This window comes from Trematomus bernacchii, unplaced genomic scaffold (genome assembly GCF_902827165.1).
Source record: "Trematomus bernacchii unplaced genomic scaffold, fTreBer1.1, whole genome shotgun sequence".
Classification (NCBI taxonomy): domain Eukaryota; kingdom Metazoa; phylum Chordata; class Actinopteri; order Perciformes; family Nototheniidae; genus Trematomus; species Trematomus bernacchii.
The window spans coordinates 1,824,088-1,846,401 of NW_022987564.1; the positions used below are offsets into that span (position 1 = coordinate 1,824,088).

Consider the following 22,314-nt stretch of genomic DNA (forward strand, 5'->3'; position numbering starts at 1 on the left):
TCTGGTCCCAGTTGTTTTCACACTGTGTTGACTTGCCATTTACTTGGGCTTCCTCGTAATATTTCCGACGGTCCCTGAAGGTGTGGCTGACTGAGGAGGCTCCTCCCCAACAACAGTTCCCGACCTCCGACGAGAATTCAAGCTGCCACATTGAAGAGGAACAAATAGGCGACCTAGCAGCGTTTTTCTACACTCCCTCCACTTTCTCCGGGGTAGTCACGGGATTTCAATGTTCAACCTGCTCTTTGTAAGTACCTAATAAACCTAAATAACTATTACTGACCCGTTTGAACTTGTCTCTGATATGATCGCAGCTACACAGATCCGCAGGAGGGTAGAAGTTGGGCTACATATTGTTGAGATGATTAGCACAACACAAGGGAGCTAAAGTAAGTTGCATGTATGATAAGACGGAGTGTAGCCACGTTAGCTCGCTGAAAATATTGTCTACGCACCATTACACTGATAAACATTGTGCCAAAGTGTATTCATTTCATTATTTTTCCCTTCCTCAAGTATGTTATCTCTAGAATAGCGAGTCGTATCTCTGTCTTCTCTCCTCAAACGCTGCTGGGAAAAGCAAAGTGACGGAGATGAGCTAACATGCTAACCAATATAGCTTCGTTAGCATGCTAGCAAGGCTATGGCTATTTCCTAGAATAACAATAAGACACATCTTCATAAATTTGACTAGCAGTATTATTGTGGTACCACTTGGTTATCATTTGAAAAACGACACATTATATGTATTTTGCCATGTTGTCTACACTGAACGTCGTCCGCAATTTTATTAAATAAGGGCTAATGTTACCCATAGCAGCACAATGAGCTATTGGTATCAGTAAAGGTAGCTTTTCTCATAAACATCCAGCTTAACATTAACGATGTTTTGGTTTTAACTACTGTCTTGGCATTGACGACAGCAGCACCTTTTTAAAGATGTGTAAAATATAACCAGCTGTTGTGATTTCCAGTGTTTTTTTGTGCTTCTTTTGGTGTTTTGTAGTGGACTCGACAGACGTCGGTAGTAGTGAGAAGCTTGGCCAGAGGTATAGATGGCGGCTGAGCTAACTGCCTTCCGCCCTTTGTGACAGATCTTGACCCAGAGCATGGTTGACTCATTATTGAAGCCATATGTCAGGCTTGCATATTAATAACACAATTAAGTTCTCGACAATCGATATATCCGGTCTATTTAATCGTGTCTTGGATATTGTCAAACTGCTGTCTTTATTGTTAACTAGCCGGGTTTTACTCCGTTTATTCGCCAGCCTTTCATGTCAAAAATATAGCTAGCATTGAGGTTTTGTGAGTATCTATTTTAGCATTGTCTGGGTTTTTTTTAAGGCACCCCGCCATTTAGCTTTGTTGGATGAAGTGAAATGAGGAAATGCACTTGGGGAGGAAGTTGACTAGAGCAGCTGTGACACTAAAGGCCGCAGCACATTCCCATGCCTCTCAGTTTTCAATTTATGACCTTCCTATGGTTTCAGTCTCTGCTCTGTAATACATTCTAGTGGGTGGCTGATACAAATGCATAGCTTTGAACACTCCTAACAACATGGGTGGATGAGTCAATGAGTAACTGGTGTAACAGGTAAGCTAATTACATTCCTGCCTATGAGTCAGTGCAAGGTGACCCAATTTGCCTGCAGATAATATAGAAGATATGATCCGTGCAATGCCATCACTCTTCAAAACAAACTGAGGGCATAGCAATTAGGGTAGAAGTAACATGATATTCCTGTTATAATTACTATATAAGAGTTCAATTCCAATAACTGCACCACTTGTGTAATGCCAGCAACAATAACAAAGACATTCTTCATGAAAATGTTTTTTTCCAACTTTTATGCAGTATCACTAAGTCTTTATTCTCTATTCACATTTTATTGTGGAAGTAGGTCACTCATACTTGTGACCTGCTTTATGGTAAAGATAATTGACAGTCCAATCTAGAAATAGCTCAGTGCACATTCATGGGATACCACACTTCAAGTTAAACTCCCTTTATCTCATTGTTGTGCACATTTGTAAGCTATGCAAAGGCAATCCTAACCTTCATTTTGCGGCATCGTTGTTGGACTTTGAGAAAGAAATATCTTCATTTTGCCAGCAGTGTTCTGCTTGTTTCATTTTGTGTGCATAAAGACTGAATCTCTTGTATCGGTTCTAAATCTAGCTGAGTGCTTGCATGACATTTTCACACCAACAGACTGGTGGTTGCGTTGTCTACAGGCAGCATGAAGAAAGGCAATGTGACAAGTGGGGAAGTTCTCAGCCTTGGTTACCGTAACTGAGAAAGGTGAGCCCAGTGTACAGTAACATGACACCAATTTACAGAGGAGGTTACTGGGGGAGAAGAGCACCTATGTTGTGGCCTGCTGGCAGTCGGCCCATCTAGCCACAGGGTGGCTGTGAGTGTTGAAAGGTAGGGTTGAAGAGGCCCGTTCCACAGTGGCTGGCTTAACAGATTTGGCCAATTTAAAATCGAGTTATGCCCCCGGGTGTCTGGTAGTGTTGAGAATGGAACACAAGCTTTGGTTTTACTATGTGTTAGCTTGCTAAGATCCTTGGCTCCAGAGCACCGTTGTTGTGTTGAAATCATCCCAAAGTGGAAAGCCAGGTTTAGATGCCCATACTTTTGTTCCCTTCACATTTTCAGCCGTTTAGTGAAAAGCCATATATAATTATGCATTAGTAGCCATGGGTACCTTGTGTGTTTCTTATCCTGTTTGTTGGTTAATCATGCCCTACTCGGCACGATGTTCGTTTACTGTTGTTGCCACAGCGCTGGGATGAAGCAAAGGCAGTGGCTCTATAGCAGTGCCTGACAGACTGACACCTCTGACTTCTAGATGCTGCTGTGCAAGGCTGCCTTTTGAAGCTATAGCAACAGGTAGGAATAGGATCCTCCTTTGTTATTTGTGTTTACAGTGTCCATGTCTAGTTACAGCTGCTCATAGCAGGGGAAAACACTGTCAATGCCAAAACATGCTATTGTAAAGCATGTTGTTATTGTTATTAGAGCTGTTGTTTGTATGTGTATGTTGTTGCTCACCTTGATCTAGAAAGGGTTCTAGGTTTGAAGCAACTGTAGTCTAGAGAATGCTTGGTTATTACACCTAAACAAGCTTACTGTGTTTTTTCTATTGCCTAGGCACTGTTATGCTTGTCACTGGAGCATGGCTTTTTCTCCATTTCCTTAAGCAGCTTATAAATCGTTGACTACCTCTCACAACACGACTTCAAACTAATTCATTGTGGCTATAATCGCGGGGAAAAAATATGTTGTACTTAAATCTGATTTTAAGATCACAGGGTAAGGAAGTTGGACTTGATATGTTAATACGGTTCTAGATCAGTGCTTATGGGCTGCACCCCCCTACTGCTTCTCCATCTTTGCTCTGTGCATATTTAAAGAGAGCACCATTGCTCTTCTCTGATTTCTTCATAAGGGACACCACAATTCCCACCAGGAGCACTTGTTGCTACTGCTGAGATAATCGTTGGTATGGCAACAGGCATCCCTCGATGCCGCTGTCACAGGGCCAACTTCGTTTCCAAATGTCAGAAGAATGGATGCCACAGTGGGACTCTGCCCCTCTCGGGGAAAATGTGAGCAGACTTTCTCTTTGTCGAGTGTCGGGCCTCCTGTAATCAAACTTATTTCTATTTTAGATTAGAAAATCACTATGATTAGTTGTGACTAATTACTGTTATTTCAATCATCATTGTGTCCTACATTGACTCTGGTATATATTTCTGACATCTAAATAACAAGACAACGTCACAATCCAGACACACGCATACCTTTAGTCTCTATATAACTGGTTTATCGCCCCAGAAAGTGTCCGTCAGTTATTTAACTGGGAGGACACGCCTTGTATTCACATTGAGTCATCTGAATTATTGTTGTGCAGATCTTTGCTACACCTGCTAATTTCTTCTGCCAGCTTTAGTACTCACTGTTCATGCTTTAGTGTGTTGGCAAACAGGTGGAGGTGTGTATCACTGCTGTGACAAATGTCTGCCTAGACACAGATGTTTTTATCTGGAGTCGATTGTGACTAGCGTATAATGTAACAAAGGAGCTTATAGATGGCTGAATAATGTCACTAAACCTATATACCAGATGAGAATTTGAACGAAAGGTAACTATCCTTTCTTTGGGTGGTTGCAGCTTCAAATAATACAATCTATATTTCTTTGTACACATTTCTATAGAATGATAGTATCTCATTAAACACAAAATAATGGAGAACTTTCCCCTGTCGGCTGACTTACTTTAAACTTTATTGCAGCATCATATCCATGGATGTTCTGAACGGATGAGTTTTTAACCAAGCTTTAGTGATCCATTATAACATTAGGTAAATATTCAAACCACTGGACTGACACAGGTTAACGTTTCAATCATTTAGGGCTCTAACCAGGAATGTCTCAATTATATTTAATAAGTAATCCTGAATGTACACATAGTTTTATGCTAGATTAATTATTTAGGCATTGCATGAAATCCCATTCAGCGGTATATCACAGTTGGTACGTTTTTCTCCTGTCTCTTTAAATAGTTGCCCTATGTCATCAGTCTATCAGTCAGGTGTTTAATTTGTTGAGAAGTGTGATTAAAAGTGCTACTAAGCTTCAACAACAGAACAGCCTTTTTTTGGTTATGTTTTCCTCTTGTCATTCCCATTTCCAAGGTATTGAGCGCAGGTCTCTTTCAGTCCTTTCCAGAGACGGATCAGTCTTTGCCTCCCCCCCTAAGCGCTATCAGAGGCCTTTGATCGTCACACTGTTTATCTGTGCTCACTCAGAGGCTACAAAGCACTGTGATAAGTGGGCTTTGCCATGCGCGAGTACGTGCGCGCGGGGTGTTCGTCTGTCCATGGTAATAAGGAGGATACATATTCCCCCCCCCCCCCCCCCTTTCCTCTCCAGCACGTTTACACGGACACACGCAGCGCGAGCAACAAGCACTCTGCGGGAAGATTAGATCCTGTCCTCCGGGAGCAGAGAGATGCAACCTGTTGTGCTGAATACGGGACATAATGAGGATGCTTATCAACGAAAAATGATAACAACACTTAGATGGGCAACTGCCATCATAATCTTTTTACACGTATCATTTAGATTTTTCTCAATTTGATAGAAATATGGATCACGAATGGTTAATATATAAGGCTTGATACAGCGTCAGAAGCATTAAATGACAAAGCAAATGTACCTAAGGCGCACACCTATTTGCATCAACATTATATACCAAGCTAATACAGATGAAGATTACAGTTGGAGATGAGTGGATATAAACAAGAAGGACTTCACAGTTTCTGTCATGAAGAAATGTTTTTTCTGTCTCGGCTCTGACAAACCGCAGAACAGGTCTTTGTGTTATAAGCAGATGGCATGTTTTTAGACTAATTTAAATGTTGCAGAAGTGTTAAAAAAAAGAATAGCAACAGCAGTTGAGCTCTTCCCCATGCCATGACGCATGCATTATTGTCTGTTCCTTTGAGCCAGTATGTAGCCTAAAAAGGACAATTTGTATATATGCATGATGCACAATTATTTTGAAAACGCTGTTGCTTGAAACTGCAATATATTATTGCAAAGCATTGACTTATGCCTAGTTACTGTGTTGCCTGCAAAGCAGTGTCTTCACTGATCACTGTCTTACCAAATGGTGTCTCGGAAATGAACGGCCACTGTCAATGTATGATACGTAACATGAAAACAAGTGGACTGTCTTTTTAATTGTTTGTTTTACAGAGCAAAATAATCACGAGTCATTCTCAGGCAAGCGATCTATCATTTAAACTGCCTGTAAACCTAAAAGCATATAAATATTTAAGCCTGTCAACCTAAAAGCTTTGCATCAGTACCTCAGGGTTGAAGCTATCCTCGTCAGGGCATCATGTTATATCATAGCTTTTACGCTATTTTCAACCTTTTTTTACTTCTTATGTTAAGACGTTGGCTTTAATTGTTGTGTTTTCTAAATAAGGCTCCTGTTTTGAAAATGTTGTGTAACAAAATACTTGTTAAAAAAAAATGGAACTAGTAAACATGGGAAGTACACCACCAATTTTGCCCTACAGCAGTATTCTTATATAAAGTCTCATCCAGCATTCCTTTTCTGTCAGTGAGCACACTGGTACTAAGCCCTTTGTCAGTACCGTTAACTTCTGATGCTTCTATCCTCGCATGCCCTCTCTACAGACATTTGCCATTTTTTTTTAACAAAGCGTGTGAATCTTTAAACCCTTTTTTAAGAGGTCTGCCATGGCTTGAAGAATCTGACTTGTAGGCAGCTTTGAGGTCTGTTTGGTTGGAGGGTGGCATTCAGAGTGTCTGGACCCCCAATCTATTTCTAGGCTTGATCAACACAGTCCACCCACATACAACAGGAGGGGTGTTTTGTTTTCTTTACCAGCTAGTTTAAATGGAAAGTCTTAATAAAGATTTGAAAGATATCTTCGTTTTGCCATTTCGGTTTCATTTTGATGACCTTACAAGATCTTTGTACCCTTTTAGTTTGTGCCTCGCTTATCACCTTTTTGTGCTTTGGAAGGACATTTGCTTTCTTTCTCCTTAGAGCAGAGGTGTCCAAACTTTTTTCACAGAGGGCCACATACAGAAAAATATACGAAGGGCTGGGCCACTTATAGAGGTATATTGCCTTATAACTTAGCGAAATGTAGGTAAATTAGGCTTGATACATGAATATGCTGTAAGAAAAAAACAGCCTACATCGCAGCTCTCTATAGGGTTTCATTTATCTTGTTGGCAGCTCATTCCTTAAAACAGAAGCATCAGAGTGATTATAATAAGATGAAATAGGAAGGGTCTATTTCAAGCTTGTTGTGTAAATAAGTCATTGGGCTTTTTTTTTTTTATCAACTAAGATATGTTAGAAAATGTTTTCAAAATGAATTGACTGAATTGATTTTTTAAAGTGGGCTGATTATAGGGATGCATATCGTTGACTTTTTTACGATACCGATACCACTGAATGAAACCGATACTCGACCGATGCATATCGTGATACTTTCATGTTGCATAAGGGAAAAATTGAAGCGCTTTATGATATAGTTAACATGTCAAATGAATATTAAAATTCATAATTGTGGGACTTCGACCTTTTAGTACTGAACAAACACGAAAAACACGTTTGACAACACAGGCTTGAAGACTGTACATTCCTGTACTCTGATTTTATGTGACAGGAGCAAATATTTTGACAGGTTGGATGTGTTGCCGCCTTTCCCAGATATAAACTTCTTGCAGTGCAGACCCCACCTTTCAGACAGGCAGTCATATGCAGCCACACTTTAGATTTTCGTGCCGACATCGAGCTAATGAAAAAACGAAAGCTAACCGAAAGGCTCAGACGTTCGGGAGGAAGATGAAGGGCATTGTTTGGCAATCAAGCCAATCACCGAAGCCGTTGCAAGACGCGCGATCTGATTGGCTGGCGGTTTGGGCGTGAAAAAGTATCGAAAACCGGATCTGATTTCGGTACGGTATACCGTAGCCGCCAGTAACCGGTATTTCGGTAATACCGGGAACCGGTATGCACCCCTAGCTGATTAACACATGAATACTACTGTGTAATATATTTTTACATATATATTTAAGAAGTACAATATAAGAAAAGCACAAGTTTAATTTGTGGGCCATATTTCATTATACATTTTTTTATTTGCTGAGGGCCGATTCTAAATGGCCTGCGGGCCGCATTTGGCCCCCGGGCAGTAGTTTGGACACCCCTGCCTTAGAGACATCTTGTCCTGTGGTTTTCTTTCAAATCCATTTCCTTCCCAAAGTGGGGAGCCTGTACATCTCAGGGGTCTGTGGTAATCCAGCTGGGAAAGACACACGTTTTATATTTTAAACCGAGACAACCCTGAGTCTGGCTGTCTTAGGCAGGTAAACACAGACATGACTAGTTGTGATTCATGTCCCAATCATAAATCTCTGATTAGGCAACTCGGTCCAAAGGACAAGGAGCCTTTTATTATTACTCATATTCACAGATCTTTGCTGTGCTGCTTTTTGTTACTCCATTCATACATAAACATAATAATGCTGCCGTGGTGTGATACTGCACAAATTAAGAGTCGCTGCACAAGATATTTAAACCTGGAGATGAAGTTACTAAATTTGACTTTCAAATTTGTTCATTAAGCAATTTAATGGAGGATTTTCCTTAAACCTTGGAAGAGACGGGTAATTTTCTAGATTACATGGTAACATTTGATCAATTTCTTTTTCAAATGTTACATTTTTGTAATCTTTTTTAGAAATGTAAATTTTTCAACAATGGCCTCTTCAAGAATAAATCATGTGATGTGTTTTAGAGAAGTCGAATAGATAACATAAAATAGCATACATTTGTGCGATTAAGTTATAGAGAAGTTTCTGGGAATTTTTGGGAGTCAGCAGCTGGAAAAAAACTATTTGGATATACATTTTTATATTTATTTGGTGAAGTCTGAAATTATTTCAAGTACAATTTAGCCAAGATAGTACTACTTACCATACTTGAGTTTATATGCGATCAAATTTTGAAATCAATATCTAGGATCCAGGAACTAAGCAGCTTGGGTGATGCCATTTACAAGCTTAGTAAGACAGAAAGCCCATATTCTCAAACCTCATGTGAATACAACTTTCTGTTAAATGTTAAAAAGAGGAAACTCAACCCGGCTGACTCCAGTCTCTGTACACAAAAATCCAGCTCTTTGTGTATAAATGGCATCCTGGAGTCTGTTGTTGTTGTGGTTTGGTGTTAGGGTTAGGGTCCACGCAATTGCAATTAACCTTCACATCACGAACCCTTCCCTACCCTACCCTCATGGCAGGTGCTGTTCTTAGAAAGGACTTTCACTCCGTTACATTCTCAGAAAGCAATGGGAGGTCATGTTATCAGAATTCAGTCAACAAAGCATGAGGCCACACATAATCTACCGACTTCAATATCACTTTCAGCTTGACGCTCCTGTTTGCAAACCCCGGGGGTGTTCTGCTCATAGGAGGCACAGCAAAAGTTTCGGATCTGTTTTGGGAGTTTCGCTCATAGCCTCTATCTCTCAGTGCCTTCCTGTCCCAGCATGCCTGGAGATTTAGTTATTGCTTGTTACACTAGATAAACTCGTGAGGCTCAGAAAAAAAGATTAGTAGCTTAACTAGTGTAGTTCTTTGTAGTTCTGTGTGTGTGTTTGCTTTTTTGCTTGCACGTCGGTTTGTCTTTTTGTGTTTTTTCAAACATGACTGATGGCCAGGGAGGGTGGTGCACACTATTTCCTTTATGTGTGTACTGTTTTCTGAATGGTGTGTTGACCTGTCACCAAACTCCGCATTGACGGGCCCCGTCAGTCTTGGACTGTGTCCCGAGAGTCCATAGCACACTCTCGTCCTCTTTGAGCATGACGTTAATTCTCTCATTTCTGTGATGCACTAAGGGCGTACAATGTTACATTAAGATCATTTTCAGTCTTTTAAGGCCCAAGAACTTTAAAGCAACATTTGTTTGGGAGCTATAACTGAAGGTTGGCTCTCTTTCAAACTACGTCAAACATGTGAACATCTAAAGGTTAAATATTGTTACTTAGTCTCAGCTGACATGCAAAAGGGGAACAAGTCCTGCCTTTGTATGTAACATTGCATAAATTGTTTTTGTTTCGGGGAAGGAATTTCTCCCGTGCTTATACAATGATATATTAAGCTAAACACTTGTTTGTTGTTAAATGCAAAACACAGAAGCAGTGATGTTGCTAGGTATGCATTCTGCGTCTCTGATGGATTGAAACCTTAAAGGACGAACTAAACATACCGTTGATGCATATCCTGTCCCTGATAATCAAAAGGGTCGCACAGTACTTGTACATGTAGGATGATACAGTTTGGCTTGTCGTAATTGGTGTTTAACCCAAAGTTGAAACGGATTCAACAGAAAAAAGTGGCAGACATGAAGCGCATAGCCCAGATCAGATGATTAGCGTGACCTTGTTGCATGCTGGGTGAAAAAGGAAAGAAACATGAAAACGTAGAGGTTGTAGCGGTCCCAAACCACTTCCTGCGTCTGGCTTGCCAAATTTGGTAACTGCGACAGCTGTTTTGATAATGCAATTCCATGTAAAGAGTCGTTGTCGAGATGTTATGCAGTTTTAAGGCATTGCATCACACCGAGGTAATCGCAATTCCGTGATCATTGCAATAGAAGAGTGATTTCCTAAAGGATGATGGTGTATTGTAGGTCGAACAACTATAGTATGACATTTTCAACCAAGCATACTAATCAGCTTGTGTGTGCAGCGGTCGTCCTTGACTTTGAAGATGCGGAGCTAACTGTAGGTGTAGGGATGGGTACGGAGCCCCGGTATTAAACGGGCCCCAGGGCTGAATTATTAAAGACCGTGGTACCGTTAAGCTCCGACGTTATCGGTCTTTTTATCGGTACTGGGGGGTGGCATTGGGATATATATATTTGTAATCCTCTGGAGCAGAGAGAGGAGCTGTGGATTATTGTTATTGATTAATGCATCAGTGTTTCTTAGGGTCAAAAACATTTCATATTTAATAAAAGAGCACATGTTCAATATGAAAAGTGACAGTAGATATAGATTAGTTGCAATTTGGTGCTATATATATATATATATATATGAAATTCAAGGTGTTTATATCGTAGGTATTGGAAACACTGATTAGTTTACCTTGTTTATTTCTCCAAAAGTACCGTTAAAAGACCGGATCGATAAGCGGTATCGATAAAAGTAGTAGTACCGTTAAAACCTTAACGATACCCATCCCTATGTAGGTGACCCCCATTACCGTTTTGAAGTGGACAAGTTATGGCTTTTCTGACACACACTCAAGTTTGACACCAACTTTCACACTTCACCGAATACAACTTCTGCAAAAAAAACACTACGTCCAGAAAAATAACTGTGTGAAAAACACCCTTAAAGTCGAAATATGTCTGTCAGTAGAGCTTTTCCTCTGTTTAGCTTTTCACTGTCATTGAGGTCTGCCAGCTGTTGCTTTTTCTCTTCGTTTCCCAGCACTCATTTGAGATGAATGAGTGCTCTCTTTATCTCTACTTTGCGTGGTTCGTATGAGCACAAAGTTGGGTTGAAAAACTGCTCCAATTCAAGAATCTCCCACCCATCCTATCAACTTAATTGACGTCACTGAAATGAACCAGCTGGACTACTGGGAAGGTGTGATCCTCTGTTTTATCTCTGCCATATTCCCCGCCAAGCTCAAAACTTCACTTTTTTTTATTTGCTGTCATAACTACTTGTTTAATTTGGCGTGTCCATTGTTGTGTCGTCTTGATGATTTTTCTTCACATCTTACCAGCTTTCCTTATGTAACTATTACCTCCTTGACATTTCAAGTGTATCTTTTTTATGGTATTCAAAGAGGCCACAGGAATGTAACATTTGGCCTCGTTTTTATTCCCACTGATTGACTGTTGGTTTGATTGTGGCTGTCAATAGTTTCCCACTCGTGCGACTTACAGATCGTAAGGCTTTATTTGGACATTTGAAATGAGAACACACTACTTCCCTTTCACCTTGTTGTTATGCATTTGTGTTTATACCCTTCTACAAAGTTGTCGGAAAGGAGAAGTGGGTGCAATGAGTGTAGCAAGCAGGTGGGTATGTGGGCCAAGAGTGTCAGTGCCTTTATCTTTCTCGTGCCGTCCATGTCGCTCCCACACAGCGGAGAAGCCCTCCAGCTGCTTCAAGGCAGTACAGTCTGGTCATGCCTGGTCTGCCTCCAGTCAAAACAGCAGTGAGACTTAACCTCAGAGCAACACACAGGGCTGCATGTCATACTAACAGCTCTCACAAGGGTGTAAGAACTTAGACTCAGACATTCCACATTTTGTGTAAAAGTCTGTTTTACCACCAGTCTGTATATCCCATCCAGACATTTGGGCTCATTTACTTGTGCGTGTGTTTTCCTTGCTAATTTTAGAATGACCCCCTCGCCCTTGTGGCAAATGTATTGCCCCAGCCAGCTTGTGACTATCTCCACTGTGTACATAGCAGTGGCGAACCGTCAGGGCCTTCAAGGTATTCAGAGAATACCCTGGAACACTCGGATAAAACAAACCAAAAAATCGATTTAATTATATAAATAAAATGATGGTTGATTTGTTTGTCCTTCTCGGTCCATGCACGACGCATTTCAGTGGTTTTGTGTTAAAAAAAAAAGAAGCAACCAATCAGATATTTTTCTGTGTGTGTCTACAGAAGGTCCAGTTGTGATAGACACGGTTCGCCACTGGTACATAGTGTATGTTTTAAAGCTGTGGTGGTACGCAAATGATGAGGATTGGCCACCTGACGGCTATCGGGTGTCGGGAAGAGCTGCCTTCGCTCTCCAATTATAGAGTCCCATGGCAGTGAAATCCTTAACAATGTGGAAGGCTTTCAATTAGGACTCCCACTGTAGCAGTTGACTCCTTGCACTGTAGCTGCAATAACTTTACAACGTCCACAGTCTTCCTATCTATGGCTGATATTATGAGCTGTCAATTGAAAATATTAAGTCATATAATCTGCTACTGTATGACAACGATAAGGAGCAGTTGCCCTATATTTTCAAATCACGTAACATTTAAACAGGTGTTACATCATTCATTTTTTAAAACCTGACAGGTTTAATGCTTTGCTAGAAAAGACTGTTGAATCACCCAAAAGTGACGAGTTAGCGCTTGCAGGATACCCATGCCCTGATTCCCAGTCTTTAGAGACTGTATCACCTGTTTTTAGGTTTTTGTGTCCTTTTCTGTCCTAAGATATCGCAGCCCTTATCAGCAAGTACTCTTCCTGCTCTCTCCTTCTGTTCTTTCTCCGGGGTCACTGAACGCGATTTGTAGCTTTGCCAAGACAATCAATACAATGACTGTAGAGAAGAAATCATTAGTTTGGATGAAATATGACCCTTTTGTTAATCACAGGGTTCCCGCGGGGTCTTTAAAAAGTCTTACATTTGATAATCAGAATTTAAGGCCTTAAAAAGGTCTTAAATATGATTACAAAAAATAAATAAGAAAGGTCTTAAATATGATTTAGAAGGTCTTAAAAATGATCGGATTTGAAAGGTACTTCTGTGTTGCAACTTGCGATCGCATCTTAATGTGTTTTGGGGGAAATGTCCGGGCTGAAAAGTAACCAGTACGGTAATAGCCTTTCAGTTCCCCCAACAATTTGTATTGAAATAAATCAACATGGAACCAGTAATCATTAACTTTTGTTTTGTTTCCCCCGGCCCCTTCGAATCTACTTACAAATAAATATGAGGAAGTGTAAATTCAACTGTATTTGCCAAGCACTAAATCAAATGTAGTGCTTGGTTGAAACGAGTGGAGGGGAATGTGTTTGAAGACAAAATTAGCGTTTGTTTTGCTAATGTAGCGTTAGCTAGTGCAGCTACTCCCGCAACAACACCGGGGGACCTCCGGGTGACGCTTGAGTCTACGTCAACCCTAAAAGCGGAGGTGCTGTGGACGCTAAATACCGTAGCTAAAGACAGCAGAGCTCTGACTATAGCTCTCGTCACACACGCACGCACGCACACACACACACTTTTTGTCTAACACAGTTCAGTGTGCTGTTATGTTCAGTCATCGTTCTTATGTTGAACATGCATACATCATACTTTCTTGCCGTGAAATAGGTCTTAAATTCTATTCAAAGTGGTCTTAAAAAGTCTTACATTTGAGTTGGTGAAACCTGCAGGAACCCTGAATCATTTAAGTATGATAGTTAGTTAGTGTGTGCAAAAAGAAGGCCGGCTAAAACATAGTTACTTAAGGAAACTGCATCCTTCAAAGTACTTTTGGACATAAGGACACACTGATTAACCTTTATAATATGGGAAGACTGGTCTATAATAAATGTAAATATCAGTTGCAGCTACAAATTACTGTATGCTTTTTTCTAGATTGTTCATCTAAAGTAAAACTGCATATCTCCAATCCATGTTCAACTGAGCTGAAGGAGGCTCGGTGTACAACATGTATGGCATTTGTATACACTGCACATTGTTTCCTGTGTGGTGAAACCCCATGTGTTTTCTTCAACAAACAGTGTGTGTTTGTTTTGTTCTTCCTGCATCTGTGCAGTGCGTATCTGCAGAACCAGTTTGCAAATGTCAGAGTGATTTGCATGTGTGTCCCAGGCAGCGCAGATCTGGTATTACCACAGTTTACCCACTTCTCTATTGACAAGCTCACTCGGCACTTAGACAAAGCTTTTAGTTGTCTACACTAGATTGAAAAATAAGTAACGCAACTTAACCAATCTGCTTTTTTTATGTATGGTTAATGAAGCGTTGACTTTTTTTCATGTCTCCGTTTATACCTGTGTGATCTTTAAAATAGCCATCTTGCAACGCAACGCTCCTTTTGAATGCATTTTAAGCGCAGACTGTATGAAGTCACTTGGTGCATCTGGGCAACCATCCACAAACCAGCTGCTTTTCATCTTTTAGCATAAGCTGTCATTGTGGTGTCCTTGGTGTGTCTGCTAGCTCTTTTTTCTTCAGTTTTCCCCCTCCATGTTTCAGTCTCTCTTTACTGTCTACTCCCCTTTCCACAGTCAGGTTCACCCTCGCCTTTCTGGAGGATTAGAAGCAGACAAGCCTTTTAACATCCGGTTACCCTTTTTTTCCCCAGCTTCAGTTGTCTGCATGCCGTAATGCCACATTGTGTTCGGTGCCGCTCCGAGGCGGTAATTAAGACGTCACGGAGGATCTTGGCCATCATGCAAGAAAAATCAAGGCTGTTTTCTGAGTGTTGCCAAGTATAAAAGACTGAGGGGGGGGGAAAAGACATTTATGGTTGATGCATCCACACGACAGAGGCTCTGTACTTGGCATTTAACTGAGGATCGGTTCAAGGTTCAAGGCTTTTGTTTGTCATGTGTACATAGCTACAGTGTCGATGAACATCTTAGGTCACAGGCTCCACCAACAGTGGTTAGGGTTAGGGTACACAATAAAAAAGAAAAACCGAAAAAATTGTACAAGTAAATACAAAAATAATTGTAAAAGTGATTGGAATATGATATATTAGATAAATAATTAGTAAGTTGCAGCCAGATGAATGTTATGGATGTTCTTTCAAAAGTTCAGGTGGGGTAGAGTGAGTAAGAGAAAAAAAGAGTGTTGAACAGTGGCCTTGGTTGCTAACAATTCGATGGCTAGTCCTTAACCGGGTCTTTTTAGAAAAACATACTGAAAATCAAGCAGGTGGGGTTATAGACTCAATAAAAAATGGTCTATTCTTTCTTACAGTTAGGTTAAATACCCTGAGCAAGCGAGAGGAAATCAGACGCAGATTCTTGTCTCAAGAAGGTGAAAAGAAAGAGCGTGGGACTGAAAAGTTCGCCCTGCTTGAAGCTTTGCCCACCCTGCAATCCTCACCTTGTGACTACTGCCTGTGGCACGGTGCTGAAGTCCAAGCCCTTTCTCTCCGCTTCCCACCCACCACTTGTGTGTGTGTGTGAGAGAGCAGTCAGTGCAGTGATAGCAGGCTCTCGTCATCCAATTTCCCTCTACTCTGCTTTCCCCCCTATCCCCCCCCCTGTTGCTCTGAGACGGCTCCAGCCAGTTTGTGGCGGCTGGGTTTAGACTGTCAAGGACTTGGCACAGTTTGACTGACTGCTCCCTCTCTGGCTTGTTACAAACCAGACATTACCTGTGCTGTAAGACGCCCTACGTGTGTGTGGGTGGGTGTGTGTGTGTGTGTGTGTGCACTCCATACTGAGCATATTATTAGTTTCCATTTTGGTGACAGACAGGTGTTAAATTGAAAGCGGTGATGTAATCCAAAGGTGAACAACTAAGGCTAAAAGGTGGACAGACCATCATGGTGCCTTTTCTTGAGTTTCTGGACTTGAAAATCACATGTCGGATTAATTTTAAGATGCAGCATTCTTCTACCATTTTTCTTTAAAACATGCTACAGGAGATATTATGTTTCCGTTTGTTATGAACAAATATAAAATGTCACAAAGGATTGTGAAATCAGTTTTATGTTGTGAAAGGTGTGGCTAGGGCTGGGCGGTGTAGAATAGACAACACTTATGCAATATTAAGATATCCAAAATCTGAAACAATATCTGGCCTTATATCAGGATATTCATATACTGTCCAGCTCGAGGTTGGTGTAAGGCTAAGAAAAGTATATCGCATAATTTCTAAATTATATTGCGAGTTAACTATTTTCTGTTTTGTGTAAAGTATCTCCATGTATACTTGAGAAGATTTTTTTCACTGTCTTCCAATTAGGTGAGCATGAATTGATGATGAAGCGATGGTATTGTTGAATATTGTTCACTCAGTTTTGCATATTCAGCTGCCAAAATACAACACTGGTTATTAAAATCAAACAATTATTGCATTTCTCTATGTCACTAGCAGGTGTGTTTGATGTCATCACTATCATGTTTTTTTCTTCTTCAAGGATTCAAGGCTTTTATTGTCATTCGTACATAGCTACAGTGTAGTGATGTCGATGAAAATCTTAGTTCCCAGGCTCCTCCAACAGTGCGACACAATAAAACAGATAAAATGGTGCAAGTAAATACAATACAATGGAATAGAAGTAGTGCCATATGAGTCGATATACAAGTGATACATAATGTGTAAGTTGCAAACATTACATTACATGTCACTTGTTAGACGCTTTTATCCAAAGCGACTTACATACTCAATGTCTTGCTCAGGGACACAACGACATGCTGACTGCAGTGGGGTTTGAACCTGTGACCCCCTGGTCCAAACACCAAGGCTCTATCCACTGCGCCACACGCCTCAGGTGAAATGTTATGGATGTTCTTAGTTCAGGTGTTTAACGTTGTGTTTTCTTTTGGCAGGTTTTCTGTGTCGACTTGAGCCATACCTATATGGCGTGTGTGAGCGGGGAATTCTGCCAGGCACAGCACCTCACCTCCGTGGAGAAGTGAATCGGCCGCCCCCCAAGGGACTACGCTACCCAGAAACCCCCCTGATTTCCAGCATACTAGGAACTGCTGTCTAATCCAAAGTCCCTCTGGGATACCGCGTAGTCCTTGGCCCGACTGCCCTGCCCTGCCCCAACCAATACGACAAGTCTTTGCTCTCTGCTTTCTCCTCGAACAGCCAATCACAAACAGCTCTCCTGAATGGGGTAAACTGATTGGATGACTCCTGGATAGTCTCTCCATCTTTTTCTTTTTCATTACATTTTTTCCCGGCTTTGTATATATTCATTTTTCACATCCTGGAGTACTGTGGACTAGTCTATCCGTTTTGTTACCCTTTTCTGTGTGCATCATCCCATAGTTGAACACCTGTTGTCCTCGTGACCCATTCTCCACCACGTGTTGTCATTTTTATTTATTCTGCCCTTTTTAGGAATTCACAATTCTCCTAGCAGTCTTTGCTGACTTCTGAGCCAAAAGTCGCTTTCGTTTTGTAAGAGTATTTTTATTGTAATTGTTTTTAAAGCCGTCTCGCCAACATGAACCGCCCCGCTGCAGTCGAGATTAACCATGAGGCCATGAGGTTCCTCATCACTCACAACCCCACCAACGCCACACTCAACAAGTTCACCGAGGTATGAACACACCTGTGCTACTATCGGTCTTCAGTTTGTTTGCTAGTCCTGTGTTTAACATCCTCTCTGTTTGATGTATTCCAGGACTTGAAGAACTGTGATGTGAACACACTGGTGAGAGTTTGTGATGCCACCTACGATAAGACTCCAGTGGAGAAGGAGGGGATTCAGGTCATTGTAAGAATTGACACACACACACACATACATACATACATACATACATATATACACATATATACACATATATATATTTCTAGCAGCCTTTCTTATTGTATGTTTATCCTATTTATCTTACTGTCTTCTTCTCGCTCCCATAGGACTGGCCCTTTGATGATGGCGCTCCTCCGCCCACCCAGATTGTGGACGACTGGCTCAAGCTGCTCAACACCAAGTTCAGAGAGGAGCCCGGCTGCTGCGTCGCTGTGCACTGTGTGGCAGGACTGGGCCGGTGAGTGGACAGCTGCATTACTTTGCTTACTCATTACCCCTTTCCCACCAAACCAGTTCCCGTTCTAGCTCCGTGCTTTTCTGGATCCGAACTGGTTCTTCTTTTTAGCCCCAGTTGTGTTTCCACTGCCCAGAGCCTGACGTGTGCTGTGACGTCACCGTTTACGTCAACAACAACACCAATGGCAGACTGCGTCGGGTCAATGCTCATGTTGCTATAAATCATACGAAGCCAGATCAAATTATAGAAACGACTCCTCCAACGTTATACTCTTTCCCAGAGTGCAGTTGTTCATTGTTTATTAATGTGGTTCAGCTGCATTTACCAGGCGCTGCAGAGCTGCTCGTCCACCGGAGTTTAAGTCTACTTTTAACTCACGGCAGCACAAGCAACTCATGCATAATCCCCCGTGAATGTGTTTCATTCTGAGTTGACGCTTTTTGGCATCACAACGCCGTTATTAAAGTTTCTCAGGTGACAGGTGAGAGAGCATAGCAACCGAAGCTAATCGGATCCATCATGTGCCGTTTTCTACAGGCATATTTTACCAGCACATTTTTTATTATGATTCTACTTTGCACACATGTTCTGATTCCACCCGATAGCTGCTATAATAAAGACTACAGGAAGACGTATGAGGCGGTGTGCTGGTCTTCAAAACGGGAAATAACAGCGAATGGATGGTCATTAAAAGTACGGTAAAAACAAACCGCATCACACTCTGCCTGGTTAGTGTTTCCTCAAACAAGTGTGTGGTCGCGTTCTTGTCAGTTTGCTCAGCGCCAGTATGTGTGACGTATTTAGTTATTGCTTCTTCACAGGCAGTCGAATGGGGCCAGATAAGAAGTGTTTTTAGGGCCAAGAGCCCACTTCCTGTTTCGTGCTTACAACCTGCTGATAAAGGTCAAAAGGGTCTTTCCCAAAAGCTAGTGACAACAATGGCTTCAGCTAAGTTAAGGTGGACTTACCCTGTTTTAAGGTGGAACAGCTATTCTCAATGTGGTGACAATCCACTCTTCAGAGGTTTTAATAGTGCTCTGTAAGAGTCAGTTAACACACAAAACCAAATAACTAATCGATGAAGGTTCCAAGAGTATACATAGGTCTGCTTATTCTGCTAATATACCGTTATTGTCCTCGTTTCAACTCTCCATCTTTATTATCACTTGTTGCTTCTTCAGTATTCATCACACACCCTTTTGCTGGCTTGGCTCGGTGTGAAACTGGACGTGCTGCACTTGTCCCTGTTTTTCCTGTCTCGTAATGAATGTACACTAAACGCTCTTCCTGCTCCTGTCAAGTGATATGCAAATAGGCAATCGGGTGTTTAAGTTATCTATCCTAAATGATAACATTCTGTCGCCTCTGGACCTGCAAATAAAAGGAAATGACATTTCCATGTTATCTTTCCGTCGGTCATGAGGCTGTGCAGATATCATACTCGCAGACCAATGTGTCAGTGAATTACAGACGAGAAGTTCTAGCGAATAACAACACAAGTGTGAAAACAAAGAAGGCAGAAGCACATGACGTGGGCGAACCGGTGTGAAAGAGTCTTTCCGGGCCGCAAGCGCAAAATAAGTCAATAAGTTCCTCAATGGCTTCCAGCATTGTGCATCGCTGGGGCATTCCAGAGGTTCTATAATTACCGGTGTTGGTCAGACAGGCATTTTTTGAATTCATCTCTTCTTCCCCGTCTTGTGTTTACTCCAGTCGTTTGGGTGCTTTCAGTGTGGGAGGCTGCAGTAGCATGCCTTGTTGTTGTTGTTTGTCCCTTTTTTCAACAATATTCTCATCCCTCGTTCCACACTATCGCACCGTTTTTTCCTCTCGTTCCCTTCCAACCCTTCCCTTCTCACACACACCACCCCTTGTGAATTGTGTGAGAGAAAAGCCTTTTGAAGGAAATGCCCTATCAGCACTGAGTTTTGACCCTCCAAGTGGACTAGAACGTTTTTTTATATTTATTTGTTCTCATCTGGTGAGAAAGCGGAAGGTTGTCTTACTGTAACTTATCACAGTTTTGTGTGTGCAAGAGGCCCAGGGTGTGAGCACCGTGCCTCAGCAGGGCAACACTGAACCTGTGCACCCCCTGTTGATTTCCCAGGCCCTCTTTCCCAGGTTTAAACCCCCCCACCCCACCTCCCCCCCCCTGCCCCTCCACCATATTACTATGGAGCCCTGTGGACCTTGGCATTTAATCTTCTGTTCTCCCTCTCTCTTTCTGTGATTCTCTCGCTGTCTCCTTGAACGGGTGCGTTGGATTTCTTCACCTCTCAGGGCTCCAGTCTTGGTGGCCTTAGCCCTCATTGAAAGTGGGATGAAGTATGAGGATGCTGTGCAGTTCATAAGGCAGTAAGTACACCCCTTTACTTTTGTGCTTCACGGTTTTAATAAAGGTTGAGTCTTAAATCAGTCAGTAGTGTCCGAATAAATAAAAAAAAAAAAATCAATCTGGTTTATTGCTAAAATCTGATTTAAGATTATCAAACAGTTAAATCAGATATGCATTTCATATCTGGATGCAGAGTCCAGTAAGTTACTGCTCCCATCCCAGAATGATTGCACATTGACCCCAGAGAAATTGCAATGTGAGCTTTTTACTACTTTATTTGTACAGATTAAACAAACATGATATAATATGTTAATTATTGAGCGTTAGTCGGGCGGGCAGGTGGATTGTGTTGCCTTTGGACTGAGCAAAGCTAGCGGTTTGCTTCTGTTTCCAGTCTTTATTATAAATTCAGCTAACCTTTAAGTAACTCTTAATCTAAGGAAATGTCAGAGTGTCTACACTGTCACCCAACCCTCATTTTAAGAATATATCAGTGGTGTTGTCTGTCAGAAAGAGTGAAAGTATATTTGCCTATACATAGAATAATACTTGAAATGATATTCTATACAAAATATATATTCTAAAAATAAAAGGTAGGTTTGCAACACATTCATTATAATGCATATCATTACAGTAATAACCATAGTGGATATTATTACCCTAATCTCATTCCTCCCCTTTTCCCTCTGCTTTCCACAGGAAGAGACGTGGAGCCTTCAACTCCAAACAGCTTCTTTACCTCGAGAAATACAGACCCAAAATGCGTCTGCGGTTCAAGGATACCAACAGCCACAACTGCTGCGTGCAGTAGGCTCTCTGTCGGTGCATCTTTCTTATGCGCATCATGTGGGAAATCTCCCAACACGGGGAGATTAATAAAAAAAAAAAAATGAAGAGAGTGCTATCAGTAATTATTGTGATGATTTGTTAACACTGAGTCATGGCTAAATGATCAGAGAGCTAGCGAGTGATGGAATGAATGAAACCAGATCTGGGGATCCACCAGCCGAACCAATGAATGGAAGGTCAAAGCACACAGAAAGGCCCGCCTCCCGGTTACACTGTTCAACCACGGGCCACAATTTTTCAACTTGAGTCCATCCTGTTTTTTATTTTTTTATTTTTTGTTTCAGTTGTAATCATGAAATAGCATTTTCCATTTTGTGAATTTTTATTTTTACAAAAAAAACAAGGTGAAATGTTTAATGATTTTTATTTCCACATAATTATTGATATTTTAGGCCTGACTAATGTACCTTTTTGAAAAATACATTTTTAAACTTTGAACACATTGTGACTGTCCATCTTTTGGTATTGGGGTGTTATTTTTATTTGCACAAAAACTCAAAGGTTCACCAGAAAATGCAGTAATGTTTTCTTTTTTCCCTTCACTTGCTTAACGTCACTTTCAGTTTTAGGGGTTCACTCAGTTTGAATATGTCTGCAATATTTATTCACGAGATATGATATGTGTGGCAGTTATGAGTTTGGCAGGGGCAAGGACACTTTGTTATCCAATAGTTTTGTTGTTTTTTATCCTTTGAGAGCCATGTCTTTTATTTCATCTTTTTTTTTAAATCTTGTTGGAGTGCAATAATCAGTCCACCTCAGATAAGCCCACCAAACCCTGCCGCATACACATACACTTCATACCTTCAGTTTAACAGGAAAAAACTCAACAACAGGTACTTTTCCTGCTCTCATGAGTTCTCCTTTACGGGGCTACAATAGGACTTCCCTAAATATGCATATTTAAACACACACACAGAGCCTAAGATTCAATCTGAAAGACAAGGTGGAGAAGAATGAAAATGGTCAGTTTTTTATCATTGTACCCATTTTGAAAACATCCCCAATTCGTATTGGTTCTTTAAAGATAAATAAATTGAAATAAAAAGCAAATGTTTG

General features: G+C 41.1%; 1 protein-coding gene across 1 annotated transcript; it reads left to right on the top strand.

The window, feature by feature from the left end:
* The first annotated feature begins 81 nt into the window (after positions 1–81).
* ptp4a2b (protein tyrosine phosphatase 4A2b) lies at positions 82–22,314 on the top strand. The gene is made up of 7 exons (XM_034124816.1): positions 82–247; positions 16,902–17,194; positions 17,515–17,623; positions 17,708–17,800; positions 17,941–18,071; positions 20,352–20,426; positions 21,106–22,314. The coding sequence occupies exons 2-7, from the start codon at positions 17,190–17,192 to the stop codon at positions 21,215–21,217; spliced, it is 525 nt and encodes a 174-aa protein (XP_033980707.1). The 5' UTR covers positions 82–247; positions 16,902–17,189; the 3' UTR covers positions 21,218–22,314.

What these genes read in the sequence shown, in the direction of transcription:
- ptp4a2b (XM_034124816.1), top strand. An exon ending in AGGAGGGGATTCAGGTCATT is followed by an intron (nt 17,801 to 17,940) that starts GTAAGAATTGAC and finishes TCGCTCCCATAG; the next exon opens with GACTGGCCCTTTGATGATGG. An exon ending in GCTGTGCAGTTCATAAGGCA is followed by an intron (nt 20,427 to 21,105) that starts GTAAGTACACCC and finishes TGCTTTCCACAG; the next exon opens with GAAGAGACGTGGAGCCTTCA.